Raw genomic sequence first — 19,334 nt, 5'->3', positions numbered from 1 at the left:
CGGTGCATGTCTGTTCGGCTGATACATAAGCCGGCTGGTTTCGGCTGATTTAATAGTGTTCTGTGAGAGAGAATAAGCTGAAATAAACTGATCCAGTTGAAAAGTAGTTCAAGGGAACAGGGAGACGTTTTTGACTTGTTTATTGTTATATCTTCACATTCGAAAAGCTTGCGAGGTGGTCTGTCAAAGAAAAAGAAAAAAAAAACTTGTCAGGTTAGGAGCATTTCATCTCTTCATTGTTGTGCAACAGAGACTTTTCTAGTGCAAGACAATGATCCTGCTGTAGTCAGAAAACAAAATACATGGGATTCTGTACTTGTACAATCTGCACTAGTCGTACTGCATTTGGAGTGACCCGCAGCTGCAGGTACTGAATGGAAGATCACATCGCGCGTGGCTGTGGTACACTGGTACTGCAGAGGGAAAACGACCTAAACCAAAAACCGAGACAAACAAAACCCAGAGCACGAGCATTGTGAACAGTGGCGAAACTGGCCGGCAAGCACTGTGGCCGTGGTGAGCCCCAGGGAGGGAGCGGAAGGGGACAAGCAGGCCTCGAAATGAAATGAAACCTTTCTAGGCCGCAAACGATGGTTGCCTCTTTGGAATGCTGCGCGTGCCCAGCGCCTGTCATTTCATTTCGGGGCCTCCCTTCCCCTCATCTCGTCATCCAATCCATTCCAGCAGCCTGCATGCAAAGTGGATGTCTTGTGATGAGCCATCAGCAGCTTTACCTTGCTCCCCCAATTCTGATCGAAGTTGGCTTCACCAATCGCCACTAACCTTTTTTCTCTGAGATCCACATGTGACATGCCCATCTTCCTGTCACCTCAGCTCATCCTATCGTCATACTGCTACCAGTTGCCTTTTAGCCTTTCTTTTACACATCTCGCAAGGCTACATATGAAAAACGGCGGCTTTCTTCTTCTGATCACCTCTCTATCCTAACAGTTCTACAGAATTTTCTACTAAAGAAATGGGACAATATAATGTCCATTGAACCATGGACAAGCTCCAAACAATGGCAGAATCAGATATGCCAACAAAGTACACTGCACTGCAGACAATGACACCAGTAGTCACTGCGGCATACTACAGTACTGATGAAAGAAGAAGTACCTAGCAGCAAGAAAATGGGGCCTGTGCTCTGCATGATTTAGGCAATGAAAACCAAAACTACAGTACATTCCATCAGTCCTCAGAATTTAGGACACGTTTTAGAAACTTGTGCTGATCGATGCGTGGCGTGTAGCGCTTTAGTATTGATCAGACGTGCCCGGAGCCGGGGCCCAAGTAAGCGGCCGGGAAACCAAGGGAAGTGGGTCTAGCTTAGCCGGATGGAAAAGACCCTGAGGAAGGTTGGCGGTTTGGCATGGCGTGCCTTGTGCTTATTATGCAGATGAGGAGCAGGGATAGGACATGTTCCAAATATTCATGGCGGGTGAGCCGATGGGCCGTGGCCAGCTTGGGTGCTTTAGCACTGGGAGTCTGGCAGGGAGCGCAGTGGTGGGTCTTGTTGTCTGCTCCACAAGTCCCATGGAGTGAGCAGCCAGAGGTGCTCTCAACTCTCGTTCTCATCTATGGACCCTCCTGCCCGGCACACACATGAAAAAGCTCGTACCAAATACCAATAGCTGACTAAGCCTTGTGTGTGTGTGTTGTGTTATGTCTGATTCAGATGCTATGTTGTTCGTACAACACTATCTAGCTACTGCACTAGGTTTGGTTTGTTTCAGTGACCAGTTGACCACCAACATCCGTAGTTAAGTTTTGGATACAAGTGATTATACGCATATAGATATATTTTAGCATTTGGCATCTAATGAAACGTTTACTCGCTAAAACTGTTTGCTTTATATATATTACAAATTTTACCCTAAAAAACTAGTGCAACACAGTTTAGGAACATCCTTACAAAAGAAGGCTTCATATCACCTCAATATCAAACGTTCAAACCTACTTTTAGCGAGAGAGAGAGAGAGAGAGAGAGAGAGAGACTAGCACTCCTTTTCATCCATTAATTGCTAATCACACAGTACGATATGAGGTGTCTCCAATCAGCAGTTGAGTCAGAAAGGCTTCACTTCAAGACTCCTCTCTCCAATTTCTTAGAGCGAGAGAAAGAACAGACACACAGTCACAGACCCTTGACTGGGCAACCTTTGCAGTAACCTGTTAAGACAACACGGGCCTGTTTAGTTGTCTTATAATCCGTACTTTTCGGCTTGGTTTTTTCGGCCGAAACATTCTTTCCTCGCCGCAAGAGACTTCCAGCAGCGCAACGCGTGGTTTGTCCTCCCAGACGATCGGTTGCTTCAGCTGGCCTGCCAGGAAATCCGCTGGAGATGGAACACGGCCCTGCACCTGCAACAGCAATATATATTCTGTGCACACGAGCGAGCAGATATATCATTCACGCACGGATGCACTGTTGGTCGGAAGAATATTTATGCGACAGCGACTCGTCAAGGAAGGCCCAACAGCACACTAGCAGCTAATTAAGCTAGGAATACAGCACATGTTGTTTAATTTAGCGTATTCTTACTACCATTACCGTGTGTTGTATATGTAGCTGATGTAAATCGCTGTTCAACAACGTGTGATGCATTGCATTGTCAATGTCATTGTGGCGGTGATAATTCTGCTTCGTCGTCTTTGCATAGTCTCAGACTTTACAGATGACACAGACGCAGCAGGCTTGTTTGCCTTGACCAAACGCGCTCAGAGAGAGATTTTCACGGGAGTAACTCTGCAAGACGCGGCTCCGATCCATATCCATCAGTTCCTGCAACAATTCTTCGCGTCTCGCACGGTCCAGCCGTTCGTCCGTCGGCTAGCTTATATTAGCTACAAGTCTAGAACAACGACAGGAAAAGAAAGAAGCTCATGTTCGCTTGGCTGATAAGCCATAGCTGAAGTACTGTTTGCTAATTTGTTGTGAGAGAAAAATATTGTTCATTAGCTGAAAAAGTACTGTTTATAAGTCAAGCGAACAGGGCTCTAATTAAATCATGAGGAATATATAATAGATCATCGATCGATCATCAGCTGTGATCGAGTTGGGAGCATGTTCAGATGGCATCATCGATCAGCACCAGTCAAAGAAATGGGGAATTATTAGGAGCGGAGCAGAAGGAGCCGCCGCTAAGGCAATGGAGATGGCGGCGTCACGGCTCACATGGCTTGCATAAGCTCTCGCAAGGCGCCAACCCGTTGGGTGGCTAGTCAAATTTGGCCGCGTCCGTGGAAGTGGAACGCGCCCCCACGGTCGGTGGTCCAACATACTGTCCCTTAATATAACCCCCGTCCGGATTAAGATTTGGGTTGCCTGCAGCTCCCTCTTCAGCTTAACTGATTTTCTATCCCAAAAAAGTACTAATATTTATCACTAGATTCATCATGTAGTATATCTAGTTAGAATCATATATATATATATATATATATATATATATATATATATATATATATATATATATAGATATATATATATATATATATATATATATATATATATATATATATATATATATATATATATATAATAATTCAACTGGCCAGTTGTTTATGCAGTTCTTTTTTGTTTTCTGACGAAGCTGTTTATGCAGTTCGTGAAACCCCTCTTCTACATTCTTTCGTCGAGTCCTCTGGTAAGTTTGCACGAAACTTTCTAGTAATGGCGATTGGCGATCGGGAATCGGCGATGGAGCCAAAACGTTGTTTATTCCAGCTTCTTCCTCACGCTTTGCTGCTGCTGCCACTACGAACACTACAATGGAGCCAAAATGTTGGTCATCAGAGCGAGTTCAGGTCGTCCTTGCAGTCTCTGTACGTTGCGCGTGTAACTTTCGCCGCGAAAGCTGAGAAAAGGACATGGACACGTCTCAGCCGCTGCCATTAACTCTGCCGAAGAGCACTGCTCCGTCTGTCGTCAAGGAAGCCATTATCACCACCATCAAACTCAAACCCCACAGCTCCCTTCTTGTCTTGTTTCTGAAACACGCATGGACATGGACACCCAAAGCAGACAGCAGCATCTCGTTCAGGCGCCTAGCATAGCTCGAGCTCTTTCTTCTTCGTGTCTCTCTCTGTCAGTGAATGACAGCGCACTGCCTGCCTGCACACTTCGCCTTGCGTCGTCAGCGTTCGGAAGATTGCCCAACTGTCGCGCGGCTTGAATGTGCAGTTGGAGCTTGGACTTTTGAAGCCTTTGTGATGACAGAAACACAAGGGTTACATTACATGTCGATCTTATATAACCTACAAAACTAGATTTGTCGGTGCCATGTACAATGGACAATGAGAGCACGACGTCTACGTGGATCCAGCTTGCTGCCTCTGGGCTGCAAGTAGCGTCCGCTTCTATGGGTGCTGTGATGTTGCTATCACGACCGGTCAAACTCGATCTCAACACATGGAACAAGCGCAAGGACAGTGACGATGCAGTTCCAGACGGCGCTACGCAACAGATGTACTAGCAGGAGCACCAAGCTTTTGTCAAACCCAAATGATACGGGCAGTGCTCTGTTCCTGATGAACATGAACGTCAGTGTTATGTGATTGTCTCGTCCCTCTTTGGAGTTTCGTTCTATGCAACCAGGTTCTGCACCTTCTTTTTTTTCTGAAAACACCACACCACTGATGAGTATGGTCAGGCGAAGCCGTTCATCAGCATCAGCACAACTCAACTGACTGTAAGCTAACTGAAAGCGATTCCAGCTCGCCTCCTCCCGGCGGTCAAATCGATGGGTTGGAGTTGGAGTGTTGTGTTGGCTCACCTCACTGCCCCTGACCTGACCATTGAGGCATTAGGCCTGTTTGTTTGAACTTATCAGCCCTACCGTTTTAGCGAAATAATAGTATTTTTCTCTCACAGCAAATCAGCATCAATATCAGCCGTTTTTCCAGTCAGCCGAACAGGACCGATGAGGCCCCTTGTCACTGTCGAAACCAACACGAATTAGGGCGTCAAAATAAACATATATCCTTCCTTATGCTGTCATGTGCGCCTTGTAGCTTAGAAAACACGTTCCATGTACTTCGCCTCCTTTGATACAGTAAGCTGCAAAAACTCCATCATGTGGATGTGGTCCGAAGCCGCCGCCGTCGTCTCCTGAGCTGAGCTTGCTCCGAGCAGAATTTGAACTCTACGTACTACTAGTAGGAGCCAGGAGCGCCCAGGAAAGTGGAGCCGGAGCAACCACGGCCACGGGCAAATCAGTCCGCGCCGTCGGTCGATCTATCGTTGGCGCGGCGACGCTGTAGCGTCCGGAGACGGAGGGCACGGAGGGGTCAGGTCAGGGGACAGCGGGAGGCCACACGGCCGCGTCCTGCCCGGCGGTCGCGGGACACGACGCAATCGCGTCGCTTTCCGCACGGAGACGGGGGCCAAAACAAATACACCGGTGTACCCGTCGAGATTGAATAAAAACTTAAAACTAGTGAGCGATCTCTTCGAGCAGCAGCTATCGGTCGCTATTTCGTTTCGTGCCGATTAAGCGCCCCCGGGGGGACAGATCTTCCACCCCGCCTCTTCTAAATTAAATCTATCCTACTAAACTAAAAGCATAATCTAAACGCAAGATGGTGTTGGTATATATATTATGGCAATTTTTGTTGTGGGACATCGCGAAAACAACAAATTGGTTGCAACACACCACCAACACTTGCTTTTGCTGAGTACCATTATGAAATCGCGAATGTTTGCCAGCGGACACCGCCTCCATTAAAATAAGAAAAACAACAATCGGAAGAGAGAAACATTCCAAAATGACCAGCGCTGCCCCTTGGTCGAACCAGACCCTGTTGGTCGAGCCGGACCACTACTTGGTCGAACCAGACCCTGTGCTCTATCCAACCCTAGCCGGTGGCGTCTCCAGTCTCCCGCAGCGCCGGTGTCTCCAATCTCCCGCAGCGCCGCCGTCTCCAGCCACCCACGCCGCCGTCTCCAGTCTCCCGCAGCGCCGCCATCTCCAGCCAACCACGCCGCCGTCTCCTGCCGCCCACACCGCCGTCCCTTCCCCACAGTCGGCGTGCCATGGATGCATGAAGATGGCTTCGCTGGCGAAATCGAAGCGGCTCCGCCCGAGCATAGATTCACCGTCCAAGGGAGTGAATCTGTCATGGGTTCCTGAGGGGTATGCACTCTTATCCTCTTCCACTTTTCGATCCGGGGTTGGTTAACAGGGTTGCAGTGAACTTGGGGGTCGATTTGCGCATTCGAAGCTAGGGTTTCATGATTTCTTGTTCTTGTCCATTTTTTAGGATGGACAGTAGTTCTACATTACGCATAGCAGTGCGTGTCCCATGTTACTATGAGGCTTGCGATGACGGTAGAAATGTGGCTCACAGTGCAGCAGATTTTCAGCTCATTGTTGATAGGGACACTCTGAATCTGATTGATTTAAGTAAGGATGTAGCTGCCAAAGTGTCTATTGGGAAGAATCAGGGCTTCAATTTGACATATTTCGACAAGAACACCCAATGCTATACCAATCTGACCTCAGATGCAGCTTTGATGGATGCTACTAACAATTATTGGGACCTAAGGCGGCTACCTTTGTTTGTGAATTTTTATGACATGATTCCTATTGCATATAGTCAAAGTGTGTCTTTAGATAATGAGGCCAGTGCATCTGTTGCTCTCCCATTGCTGCCCCTCTGCTTGGTCATGATGATGGGCAGAACAATCAGATTGTTGAAACTGTTGGGCCTGGTGGAGGTGAGGTTGATGTGGAGTCACTTAGTGGGGGAGAAAGTGATGATGACAGTGTTCACTCTTCTAACTCTGATGACTCAGTTGAGAAATCCACACCTGCTCAAGGAAGAAGCAAGAAGAAGCATGCTGATGATGATGTTTCATGGGAAGAAGATGTTGAGTATGTTGGGGTCAATGATGAGGGTCATTATATGCCAAAACAACAAGATCAACAAGCATCAGAGGGGGATACTGACTCTGACTCTCTTGTTCATGATGATTTGTATGTTGATGATGATGCTGGTTGTGAGATCAATGAGCATGTTACTAACTTTGAAAACCCAACTATAGAATGTGGTGTCACATTTGAGGATGGGGACACCTTTAAGAGGGCTATTAGACAATATGCTGTGCTAAAAGAGTTTGAAATTGCAGCTCCTTGCAGTGAATCCAAAAGGTATAGAGGGCACTGCAAAGGATTCAAGAGCAAGAAGAAGAGGTGCAAGTGGAGGATACATGCTTCTCAATTGCAAGATGGCAAGACTTGGCAGGTTAGTTTATTTCTTTTTCAAATTTCCTTACATTTTGGTTCTTATTTTTCCCAACATGTGTTTGATGCTTTGCCTTCCTTTTATTTGTCAGATAAAGAAGTTGGGAAAACATACTTGTGCCAGCACATCCCAACTGGAGAAGAACTGCATGGCTACCAATGCCTGGGTGAGGGACAGGGCCATTACCATCCTGAAGGATGAACCAACAATTCAAGCTGGTAAACTAAGAAAGGATTTGCAGAACAAGTACAACATCCAACTTTCACACTATGTTGTCTGGGATGGACTACAAATGGCTCTAGAGCAAATTCAAGGAAAATGGGATGACAGCTTTGAAGATGTTTTTAGATTCAAGGCTGAGGTGGACAGGATAAATCCTGGTAGCATTGTGGACATTGAGTGGATACTGGCTGGTAATAAGAGGAGGTTCACAAGGATGTTTGTTGCATTTAAGAGCTGTGTTCAAGGTTTTTTGAATGGATGTAGACCCTTCTTAGGTGTTGACTCAACAGTTTTGACTGGGAGGTGGAGAGGGTAGTTAGCTTCTGCTTCAGTTGTGGATGGACACAACTGGCTTTTTCCAGTGGCATATGGTGTCTTTGAGTCTGAAACTACTGAAAATTGAAAATGGTTTTTTGAGAAACTTAAAGTGGCAATTGGGACTCTTCCAGGTCTGGTCATATGCACAGATGCAGGCAAAGGAATAGATAAGGGAGTTACATATGTTTTCCTAAATGGAGTAAAGCATAGAGAGTGCATGAGGCATCTAGTGAAGAATTTTAACAAGAGGTATAGAGGAGTAGTGTTCAAGAAATATTTGTCCAACAAGCAAAGCTTACAACCAGAGGCACTTTGATCACCATTACAACATAATGAAGCAAGCTTCACCAAGGGCAATGAACTGGATAGAGGACAACCACAAGCACATATGGAGTAGATGGAAGTTCTCTCATGTAAGCAAATGTGACTATGTTACTAACAACATAGCAGAGACCTTCAACAGTTGGATTAGGAATAAGAAGTCCTTGGCTTTAATTCCTCTGTTGGATAGGGTCAGGCAAATGATCATGGAGAAACAAGACCTTAGGAGGTCACTGGCACTTAAGCTGAGAGACAAGATCTTGCCTCATGTCACCAAAGAGTTGCATGCCATGAGTAGGAATTTACAGTATGCCATAAATAGGGGGCCCAACAACATTGCTGAGATTTAAGGCACTACAAAGGAACTGAAAACCTAGAGGCATACTGTCGACCTTGATAATAGATCATGCAGCTGTCAAAGGTGGCAGATTACTGGATTGCCATGTACTCATGCTCTCTGCCTCATCCATTCCATGCGCAACAGAAGTGTGGAAGACTACATAGATGACTATTATTCGGTTGATAAGTTCAAGAAAGCATACATGTGATAAGTCCCATGACAGATAGGAACCAGTGGCCTGATGTGGACTTGGGTTTCAAACTTTGGCCTCCAAGGTTCAAGAGAGCTGCAGGTCGGCCCAGATCAAGAAGGATAAAAGGTTCTGAAGAAGGTGGCAAGCAAAAAAGCCAACGCCAGTGCAAGAGGTGTGGAGGGTTTGGTCACATGATAAAGACCTGTAATGAAACTATTTATGACTCTGATGCACCACCAAAGCCCAAGAGAGCAAAGAAAAAAAAGCACTGCCACAATAACTGTCTCTACCCAGCAATCACAGATTGAAGGTGCTCAAGAAACAACTGTCTGTCCTGCTCTGACAAACAGCCCACCAAACATTGCACCACCAGCTCTAACAAACAGCCCCGCAGCAAACACTAGGAGGTAAGTGTAAAGACTTGATGCCTGTTATCTATGACAACATACTGTTATTTATCTTTCTAATGTTGGGTATGACTACAGCCGCAAGAGGGCATTGGAGCTAGGTGGTGAAACTTCCTCCCCAATAGTAGAAGTGCAGCATCAAAAGAAGAAGAAGAAGAAAAAGGTGGTGACCACCAAGGCTACTGGAGAAGAAATGCAGGCTGGGGAAAAGGAGGCAAGCAAGGCTGGCAAGAGGATTAGCAAGAAGAAGCTCATCCTGGACCTGTGATGCATGTCTTATGTAATGGATCTATTTTGTGGTGAACCTGTTATGTAGTGTGATGAACCTATTATGTAGTGAACTTATTTGGTGGTGATGATGGACCTATGAACTTGTTATGTAGTGTGCTAAACATGTTATGTAGTGTGATGAACCTGTGAACTCAGTTATGCAATCTCAATCATGAACTCAGTTGGCAGACTTTGTTGTGTGAAGTGATCAAATTAAACCTGGATGCATGTTTTTGCAACAATTTGGCACACCATTTTCTTGCCCCATCATTCATGAACTCAGATACAATTTGGCATACCATTTTCTTGCAACATAGTTAAGATGCATCATTGATTTCAAACAAGGTACAGATAAGCTGGATACATGTTCATGACCAACAACACTAACTGGATACATGTTCATGACCATGACCAACAACACTAACTGGATACATGACAACCTGTTGTTCTGCTTCACTTGACCAACAACACTAACAGAACTAACACCAAAACGAAAACCATTACACCACCAACTACAAGCAACCGCTCTCCAATTTTATTCATGTTGGTCAACAATTTCTTGTTGCTCTCAAGTACTGACTTCAGTAGTGCCTCTGAACCTTGGAGATGAATCACTACAGTCTCCAACAGATCTTGGCAGCCATCAAATCCTTGGCAGGCCTTCTCCTTGTCATTGCCTTCCCTCATCACCTCAAGCGTCATGGCACCCTGAACTCGAACCTGACTACAAGCGCGAGGAAGAACGCCTTTGGCGACCAAGTCATTGATATACTGTTCCTCAAAGTAGTACACTCCACACGCAAAGTCAGTCTGGCAAACAAGAGATGAAAAATCAAAAAAATGCGCATCTCCTCAAAACCAGATCAGAAGTCAACGACCACTTACATGCTCAAGCAGTGGACACTTGTAAAACCTCTTCCCCTTGCTGCCAGGCTTCTGCGACACGCGCCCGATGAAAACGGTTCCACACTTGTGGCAAGGAACCAAGGGCAAGAATCCAGCTTGGTCTCTGTAGGGGTCGAGCGACGGCGAAGCTGGGTGCGGCGCGCCGAACGGTGTGGAATGCGAGCTCGATGCCATGGCTCGAAGCTAGGGTTCGTCGAGATGGGAAATGAGGATGGGGAGAGAGACTGACGAGAACGAGAACAGGGGAAGGAAGAAGACGACCGGGGCCGAGCCGAGCTGGTCCAACCGGACCACCTAAATGATAGGACTCAGGCCGGCAAGGGTAAAAACATCTCTTTACTATGCTTTCTGTCTCCCGATTGTTGTTTTTCTTTATTTTATGGAGGCGGTGTCCACTGGCAAACATTCGCGATTTCATAATGGTACTCAGCAAAAGCAAGTGTTGGCGGTGTGTTGCAGCCAATTTGTTGTTTTCGCGATGTCCCACCGCAAAAATTGCTATATATTATATATAGTTATATACTATGGTATAATAACTTATGCAGGGCAATTTGAGCGACTGGCTCGTGAGTAGCCATTAATAAGCTATGGCAGATGATCTAGCAAGGGTTCCTTTCCTGGGGGCGCACAAGAGGACAGGCGATCGAGTCACTTCATGCTGCGCTGCGTGCGTCCGTGGCACGCCCAATGGATGCGATGCGAGGGTTCGTGACAGGGACACCAGGGTTTGGTGGCGTGGCAGCAGCAGCACCGCACACACATGCCGGGCAGCGCTCTGGGTTTAGAAAATCCTTGGGGTTGGGGGTTAGGTTGGCCGTATTAGCGGACCGAGAAGGGGCTTGGGTCTTGACCGACTCCGGACCTGCGTTCTGCCGTTTCTCCTTGATGATTGTGATACTGTCTGCTCCATTCAACTGAACTGGGTTGCGTTCTACCGTGAAAGACTCGCGTTCTCAGGTCCTGCCGCGTGCATGTGCTGTGATGGCTCCGGTGGCCGGTTGGGGACGCTTGGAAGGAAGAGGAACGTGGCTAGCGACGGCGGGGAATAATTGGGGCCAGGATCCTACTCTACTCGTGTAGAGTTCGACGGCCTGGGCAGGCGTTTTTCTTGTTCGCTCCAGCAGCGCTCCTGCAGAGATGGTGGCCGCATGCTCTCTTTACGGTGGTCATCAGTCATCGCTGTCAGGGTACGGTAACCATGGTCACCTCATACCTGCCTCTACTTCAGAGTTTAGACTTCAGAGCAGACTCATAAGGATTGCAGTGTGCCGAGCAGTTGAGCTGCCCTGCCTTGCAGCTGCTGAACTCAGCTCTTGTCATCGTGCCATTTCACCTCCTGATTTGCTACTCCCCGGACAATTCTGTCAAGTGTCCCGTGTCCCGGCCATCCCCAGACCGGCCACACACCCCGACGTGCAGGCCAGAAACAGAACCTAAATAAAAGCTGCTAGACAAGAAGCCAAGCATAACTTCGTTCTGGTTTGGTCTCGTTACTGCTCTCCAAGCCTGACATAATGCAAGACTTGTACTTTCCAAGGGCACGACTTGGATTCTGCATGCCTACCCAACAAAGCGTGTGTTTAGCTCATGACCAAACATTGCACGCCGCGTTGCAGATTATATTCGTCAGTTTCTTAGGCTGTCATTTGATTTTCTACCACAACTACCGAACTTGGAACTACAGTTTGTCACACTTCTAGCCCACCAGCGATTGATCCATTTCTTTGCCAAATCATGGCTAAGGTATGACGAAAAAATTGTTAGCCCGACGAACTGCAAAAAAAAAATCTGGCAACACGTAGTCATATCCAAACACACCAAGTCACGACGCCACACCGAAGTCTGCTTCGATTTTGCACATCTGCCGAAATTAGGATAAAAAAACATCACATAAACTGACAAGTGATGAGGAAGTGAAGGAAACCACCAACCATTGAATCAATAGCGATTCCTGCACTGCTAACAAAGCCCAGTGCTAAGATAAATCAAATGGATAAGATTAACCATTGACAACCTAGTTCAACAAACCAATCGCAAGTACATAATCTAGTCGCCTAACCCGCCGCTCACACCTTCGTTCGGGCCGTGCCCCGCAAAATGGAATCTGATACATGTAAAGTGCAGCTCGATGGCATTGACTGCATCGCAGCTTGCTTCAAAATAGACCTGTCTCCAGACACCGCCTGAGGCGTGCAACTATCTAAAGAGCCTTAGTTCGTCTTCGCCTTGGAAGCCTTCTTCTTGCCCTGCCGCTTCGGGATGGAGTTCTTCATGCCCAGAAAGAAGAGGAGAGCCCCAATCAGTGCCACATCCTGCAGTCACAAGTTATCATGGGCTATTTAGATAATGCAACAGAATGTGTGTAGCATGGAACATTTCTAAACAGAGAAATCCGTAATTACCTGGGTGAACTTCCCAAAGAGCTGCGCAAATTCTGCCTTCTCTATATCGTAGTTGTAGAAGTCATGAATGATAGGAGTGATCAAAGCAAGGTACAACAACTGCAAAGATAAAGTGACTTCATTAGCTAGTAGCTAGGGTAGCCACAGAGACAAACCAAAAGATCAGATCTGTCTAGATTCACAATAAAAACAACGGTAGATGTCACCTCAGTGCCTAAGGAAGGAGTAAGGAGAACAGGAAAATATAACAAATACCGGAGGCCCAGAAGTAACTCATATAGCATTCTATTATAGCAACGTATTCGCAGGAGTAAGTGATGACCCTAAGCAAAACAATGGGCACTAGATAAAGCAACACCCCCATTTGAGCATTCAATAACCAGCAAATCAGCAGAAAAAAAGGGGCTATGGAGTATGGACCCAAGGCAAGAAACATAAAAAAAAATACACTGTTCGTTTTTTAGGATCAAAGATTGATCCTCAGTATTTCCCGGGAGTATGCATATCAGACAATGAATGGCGTGGTGCTGTATAGTTTAACTAAGGCGAATTATGGAACATATATATTATCTCAATTATTTTATCAAGTAAAGAACCAGCATGGAACAGCTAGAAACAAGACCCACCAGGTAAAGAACTGGATAAAAACTATATGCAAGACATGTAACATGTAAGTACACCAGGTAGGTCCAGATTTTTGTATCATAAGCATCATTACACAATAGTTTTTTTAAGATACAGATTGCATCCTTACAAAACAGTTTTTAAGACCAAATTGCAAAAGCTAACAACATAAAGAAACTATGGCCTAAGGGTGTCCTTATCTGTTCCTCAGTAGTCAAAAAGAATATCTATGTAGCCAGGTTCGATTATATTATAAGTAATCACCGAACCAAAATATATGCACCGCAGTCCCAAATGAAACTAAACTAAGTGTCTAAGTTGATGACATTTCAACTCAACTGAAAATAAAACAACACATGACTACAAAGTGATTCTTTTTGCATGACAATATTTACTAGACAAGGAGTAATATTTCCAACGTGAACACATGGAGCAGTGAACACCATGAGACCTGGAAAAATGCCATGTGGCTCTATATACAGCATTTATTTACAAACAGGGTCATAGATAGAAGGATGAATTTGAAGGTGATTATTTACTTAAAATAGGATAGGTAAAAAGGGCGTACCCAGTGCACAGAGCTCCCGCTCTGTGCGGGGTCTGGGGAAGGGTGTCAGTGGCAAGCCTTACCCTCGCCTGTGCAATGCGAGGAGACCGCGACTCGAACCCGGGACCTTCCAGTCACAGGCGGTAAGACTCTACCGCTTGCACCAGGCACGCCCTTCAGGATAGGTAAAAGATCAAAGGAAATAAATAACAGCAGCGCAAGCATAGTACATACCAGGAGATAAGCACCGAGAGAGCTGCTCAAAATAAAAAGGAGACTTCCAAGACCCTTAAGACCAATTGTAGCAGCAATCACATGCTTCAGCTGGATAAATCAAAGTAATGATGTAAGCAACATAAATCAATTACCCACAGAACATACCACAAATCATGTCATGAGAAAAAAGGCAAATTCTCACCTCAATGTGCGGCACAGCTACTCCCAGATGAGCAGAGATATTTTTGACAAACACATTGAACTTGGGCTGGAGCGCCTTAGCTGCTGGCCCACCATCAGTACCGAATTCATTAAACCTGCATCCAGGTGAAATGAAGTGCCAAAACTATTAATTCATCTGATATATGGCCAAGAAGGAAGGAGCAAATAATTGAAACTAGACTTGACCCCTTCTGCAAGTGCATTGGTAGCACATGCAGAGAAATATTCTAGACGGCGCTTATAATTAGATTACTTGTGAGATGTGCTTTGAGCGAGCAAGCTTCATCTCAATTGAAATTAAGACTAAGGGTGAACCTAATACTGATCCTAATATAAACAAAAACAGTATCTCACATAAGACCTGATGTCACTACCCATAAAAACGCTGAACTAGTAACCCCTTTGAATGGATGGTCTCTGCTCTATAAATATTTCCTACTAGGCACAACCTACTACTTAAACCCTGTCAGTTGTAAAATTAAGTGGACAACACTGTAGTGATAGGACTTGACTATGAACCAATCATATCTTATCAAACCTTTCGATTCACAACCCAAAAATGCCAACCAGTTACTATATGACTGACTGACTGTTCACACAACAATTCATACTCAGTGCAGAACATCCGATCACAAGTTAGATATAGGTCTCACAGCATTCTCATGTTATATAGTCCAATTGGAGGTTACAAAGAGCTCAAGTGCAGATACTATTACAGAAAATGCAAGACACTGGTTTAAACCAATGCAAACGATTGCGATGCCTCCTTGAGAGAAGTGAAAAAAATGGAGACCGTCGCTTTAACAAACTTCCTTCACACAGCAGCAACAAAATGAAGATCTTGGGTTTTGTTTGTCCTCTTATCTCCCAAGGAGGCATAATAATTGATGATAGCAACTGAAATCAACACTCTTAAGGGATAGACTTGTGAATGGAACCATTTATTCGCTCCACCCAGCCCAAAAAAAACTCCCCCTTCCCACATAGTACCTTGAGTTCATGACAATCTGTAAACCTAGAGGCATAATTAATAGCCATGGAAGATTTGGCAATGGACCAGTTTGGTCAAGTGGTGTTTCACACACCCCCACAGTTAAGCCTATGTCACTACATGAAAATTGTCCATGATTGGTAGTTATTCTGCTGCACGTACATGCTTGGCGGTATTTAACTACAAGATGAGGTGTCAAATTATGATTTATTTGTTTCCTATTAGAACAGCAAACTCAATGTGGTTCCACAACCCATGGTTAGAATCCACATATCCTAAATCTCCTGAGGCTTCAGGACCACAAGTTAAACAATGACCTAATTTGAATTTTGCTAATACAAGTCTATCGGGCAGTGGTTCCGATACATATGGTACACTAGAACATCACATCCAACAATCAACGAGGTAGATCAGAGTACAGCTGGCATGAAGAAACTTGAAATCAGTAAATGAACACATTGTTCTACTTCAGCTCCCTCCAAATCTGCATATCACTACCGCAATTCAACTACCCAGATTTTCAGATAATGAAATATTCCAACTTCCACATCATGGATACATACATCCGTAATTCAACTGCACAGATGCAGATCGAAGGGCCCAAAACCAAAATTACGTCGTTTCCGTGTACCAGGCAGAAAAAACGTGAGCAGATCCAACCACGTCACGCCCCTAGACCTCACAAATCAAACTATCCACCGCGAGATCCACGCACCAGGGAGCTCCCAGCCCACATTCTCCCTCGGACTCCGCGGAAGCCGCGCCAGATCTACCGAAACCGGACTCGAAACGACACGGAGAGCAAGCACGGCGGCAATGAGCAGGCAAGGGGAAGAAATGGGAGAGGCACGTACTCCTGGTAGGCGGAGAGGAGGAACGCGGCAACGAAGAGCACCCTCCCGACGAAGGACACGAACCCCATCTCGGCAGCGGCGGCGGCGGCGAGGCTACTACCGGGCGGGAGCAGGGGGGCAGGCGCCGCGGCGATTGGGACCTGGCCTGTGGAGCTCTCTCGGATTCTGGGATCGAGACGGCCGGGTGCTTGTCCGAGGCGAGCCCCACGCTGTACTTATAACGACGCGGTGGTTTGTTTAACCCTTTTGTGCTGGGACGAACCCCCTCGCCTTCTTCGGTATTGCATCCGTGTCCCCCTCTTGCCCTTTGGAGTGTGGAGTCGTGGAAGCCGGGAAGGTCTACGGGAGAATGTTCTGGGCAAATTACATCTGCGTATCAAAAACACAAAGAATGCGTACGTTGTAGAACCAAGGTTACGTCGTTGGAATGTTCTCTTATGACGGAGGGGTTACTTTATGCTGTTTAAATTGTATACTTCCAGCATTCCAAATTATAAATCGCTTTTATTTTTTTGGTTCATCTTTTTTACCATGTATCGTGTGTCCAGGCTCAAAGTTAGAATTGTATTTTTTTCTGGACGAAGGGAGTAGACATATTATTATATCCAGATACCTAACAAAATGGATGTAAAAAAAAAATCAAAGCGACTTATAATTTGAAACAGAGAAGTACATTGAGAATGTTTTTCTCTCACCTTTTTTGTTGTTGCACTTGCTGGAAGCAAGACAGTTTAACCCAATGCTTTCAGAGTTCTGGATTGATTTAAAGGGTTCTTATAGACTGTAGATTTATGATGTATGCATTAATTTTTAGAGGGATGGAAAAATTGTACTAAAACTCGGTACGGTACGTCTCAAACTATATATAAAATCATTAAAAACACAATATTCTATGAAGTCATTATATCTTCTTTCTTTCCCTGTGGTTTTAGTCCATGCGGACGACATTCCATGTAAATATAGAGCATTGTAAAAAAAATCAAAACTAGAGTACACTCTTCATATCGAATCTGCCAACCAAACTCGAACCATTGGACACATCGCAAGGTACAATGTTTCAAAACCAGACCGAGAGCATTTGAAACTACGAAACAACAACGGTGGTTGAATCGTCGAGTATAGCATAGCCTAAAGATTTAGCACCAACAACCCCTGGTTTCCTCTCTACGCGCCATCAACGATGAGTTCGACAACTCGGAGCTAATATCCCATAAAGAGTGTCCATGAGCACCCTTGCTCTTATATATAGTAATCACAAAATGTCTTTTGTCGATAAAAGCGGCTCCCACAATGGTGATCTTGCTGAAGCCATCGCATGTAACAAACTCTCTTTTGCTAGTAGATTTATTTCGACTAAACCTAAGCAATCTAAAGATAAGGAATTGTTTAGTTGTAAATGAAGAGTGAGATCCTCTTCTTCTTGCCATCGGCGACCTCGTCGGAGAAGGAAGAGAAGAAGAAGGGCCTCTAGGCAGCAACAACAGAGCCCTAGCTAAGCAACAACAGTGGTGAATTTTCAGTTTGTCTCTTCCCCGCCGATAGATAAATGCTTTTCTTATGTATGATTACATGTACACATCATGAATAACTCGACAAGAGTATCTTTGTATATGGCATAGTAACCAAGGTAAAACTATGAATACTGATAAAAAAATAGTAGAAACGTATATACATATGTTTTTTGGAAATATATTTGGCTCATATGTTGACCTAGGACTTAACAGGCTCTTAGCAGTGGCGAAGCTATAATTTTGATTGTGAGTGAGGATGCACCTAAAAATGGAAAACAATAAGTAGGATCAATTTTTCATTATGTTGCAGCTCTAGTTCGCACACCGACAAAATAGGCGCACCTCCTTCATTCTATTCTAGCTTCACCATTGGCTCTCTACAAATGGCCCATAGTGAAATGTAGATTTTACTGTGGCACATGCAATATGGAAACACTTTTCTAGACTTCTGAATGACCCTTAGCCTACAATGTACACAACATTAAAAAGTAATTGATAAATTGATACACTACTTCATTTAAGTGTCCATTCGCCTAGAACGTATGTAAGGCGTTGCAACTATCTTTTTTTTACTGATATGTGCTCTTGTTCCAACCATTAAGGGCACCTCGTATAGCAAGAGTTAGATATGGACTCTTAAATGTCATCTTTATTCTTTATTTCTCACATGTATTGTGTTTTTATTCATATATTCTCTCTCGTATCGAGAAAGGGCCAAAGGAGTTATGTCTCTCGTGGATTAAGATGCACAAAGATTTAATGTCTTCTCTTCCCACTAGATCAAAGGGTATCGACCTTTTCTCTACACCGCGTCGTATCTAATACTAACTTAAATTTAGTAATTGGAGGTGCACCGATGAAACAACAAGCAAAGCACTTGGCTCCTAGGATCACACTAGTCCCCTCATGGCATCAGATGGAAGGCGACAAAAGTGGTATGCATGAAAATCATTCCATTGCATAGATCTACTTTATTCATAAACAACACATCTTTTTATTGGAGTGAGTCCCCTCCCTAGGCATGGGGATTAGGGGGTGGTATAGGTTTTATGAAAGACATTTATATTAACTAAAGTCCCCCTCAAGGGGGGTTTAGGGGGATGAGGACTTCTTTCCGAAGGGAAGATGGACTTTTCTTTCAGGGAAGTCTATCTTTTCTTAATCGGTTCAGTAGTTGGTTGAGCCTTTAGTAAAGTCTTTATATCTGGCTCAACCATTCCACTCCTTGTCTTTATATCTGGCTCAACCATTCCACTCATTTTGGAAGAGGGGGTCCGGATGGTTGTATTCCACCGTTCTAACTTACTCGTTAGCAAATAATGCAACCGTTCATCATAAATAATGTCCATAACGAGTGTTTGTAGTTAAAGAAATTGTGATTCACCGTGATAATTTGGATGGTAGTGAATTTCATAATTAGTATAAAAACAAATCTAAGCTACCAAGAACGTTAACGCATACTCTCTCGCTCCATCCTGAAAAATAGCAGATTTGAATTGTCACATGCCATAAAAAAAGGGTACTAATATTTATAGTATCAAATGATCTTTACTAGATACATTATGAAATGCATTTTCATAATTTACCTATTTATTTTCTCTAGAAAAAACTTAGTTAAACTAGAAATAATAACTTAACTTCATGGCCGAAGTCAAGTCTGTCCAGCAGGCAAACTTGTCCTGACCCGATACCCCGATAGATATGCTCGTTGAAATTCATGGGAAGCTATGGGCTGTTTTCGCAAA

At 44.7% G+C, this 19,334-nt stretch overlaps 1 protein-coding gene across 1 annotated transcript; it reads right to left on the bottom strand.

The window, feature by feature from the left end:
• Nucleotides 1-12,132: 12,132 nt before the first annotated feature.
• Nucleotides 12,133-16,288, bottom strand: LOC136507732 (uncharacterized). Its single transcript, XM_066502363.1, has 5 exons — nt 16,079-16,288; nt 14,214-14,328; nt 14,030-14,119; nt 12,625-12,723; nt 12,133-12,534 (listed from the first exon to the last, which is right to left on the bottom strand). The coding sequence occupies exons 1-5, from the start codon at nt 16,144-16,146 to the stop codon at nt 12,433-12,435; spliced, it is 474 nt and encodes a 157-aa protein (XP_066358460.1). The 5' UTR covers nt 16,147-16,288; the 3' UTR covers nt 12,133-12,432.
• Nucleotides 16,289-19,334: the final 3,046 nt, after the last annotated feature.

The sequence above is a fragment of the Miscanthus floridulus genome, chromosome 1 (assembly GCF_019320115.1).
Source record: "Miscanthus floridulus cultivar M001 chromosome 1, ASM1932011v1, whole genome shotgun sequence".
Lineage (NCBI taxonomy): Eukaryota > Viridiplantae > Streptophyta > Magnoliopsida > Poales > Poaceae > Miscanthus > Miscanthus floridulus.
The sequence above is the reverse complement of the archived record's forward strand: the minus strand, read 5'-3'. Positions and strand labels throughout refer to the sequence as shown.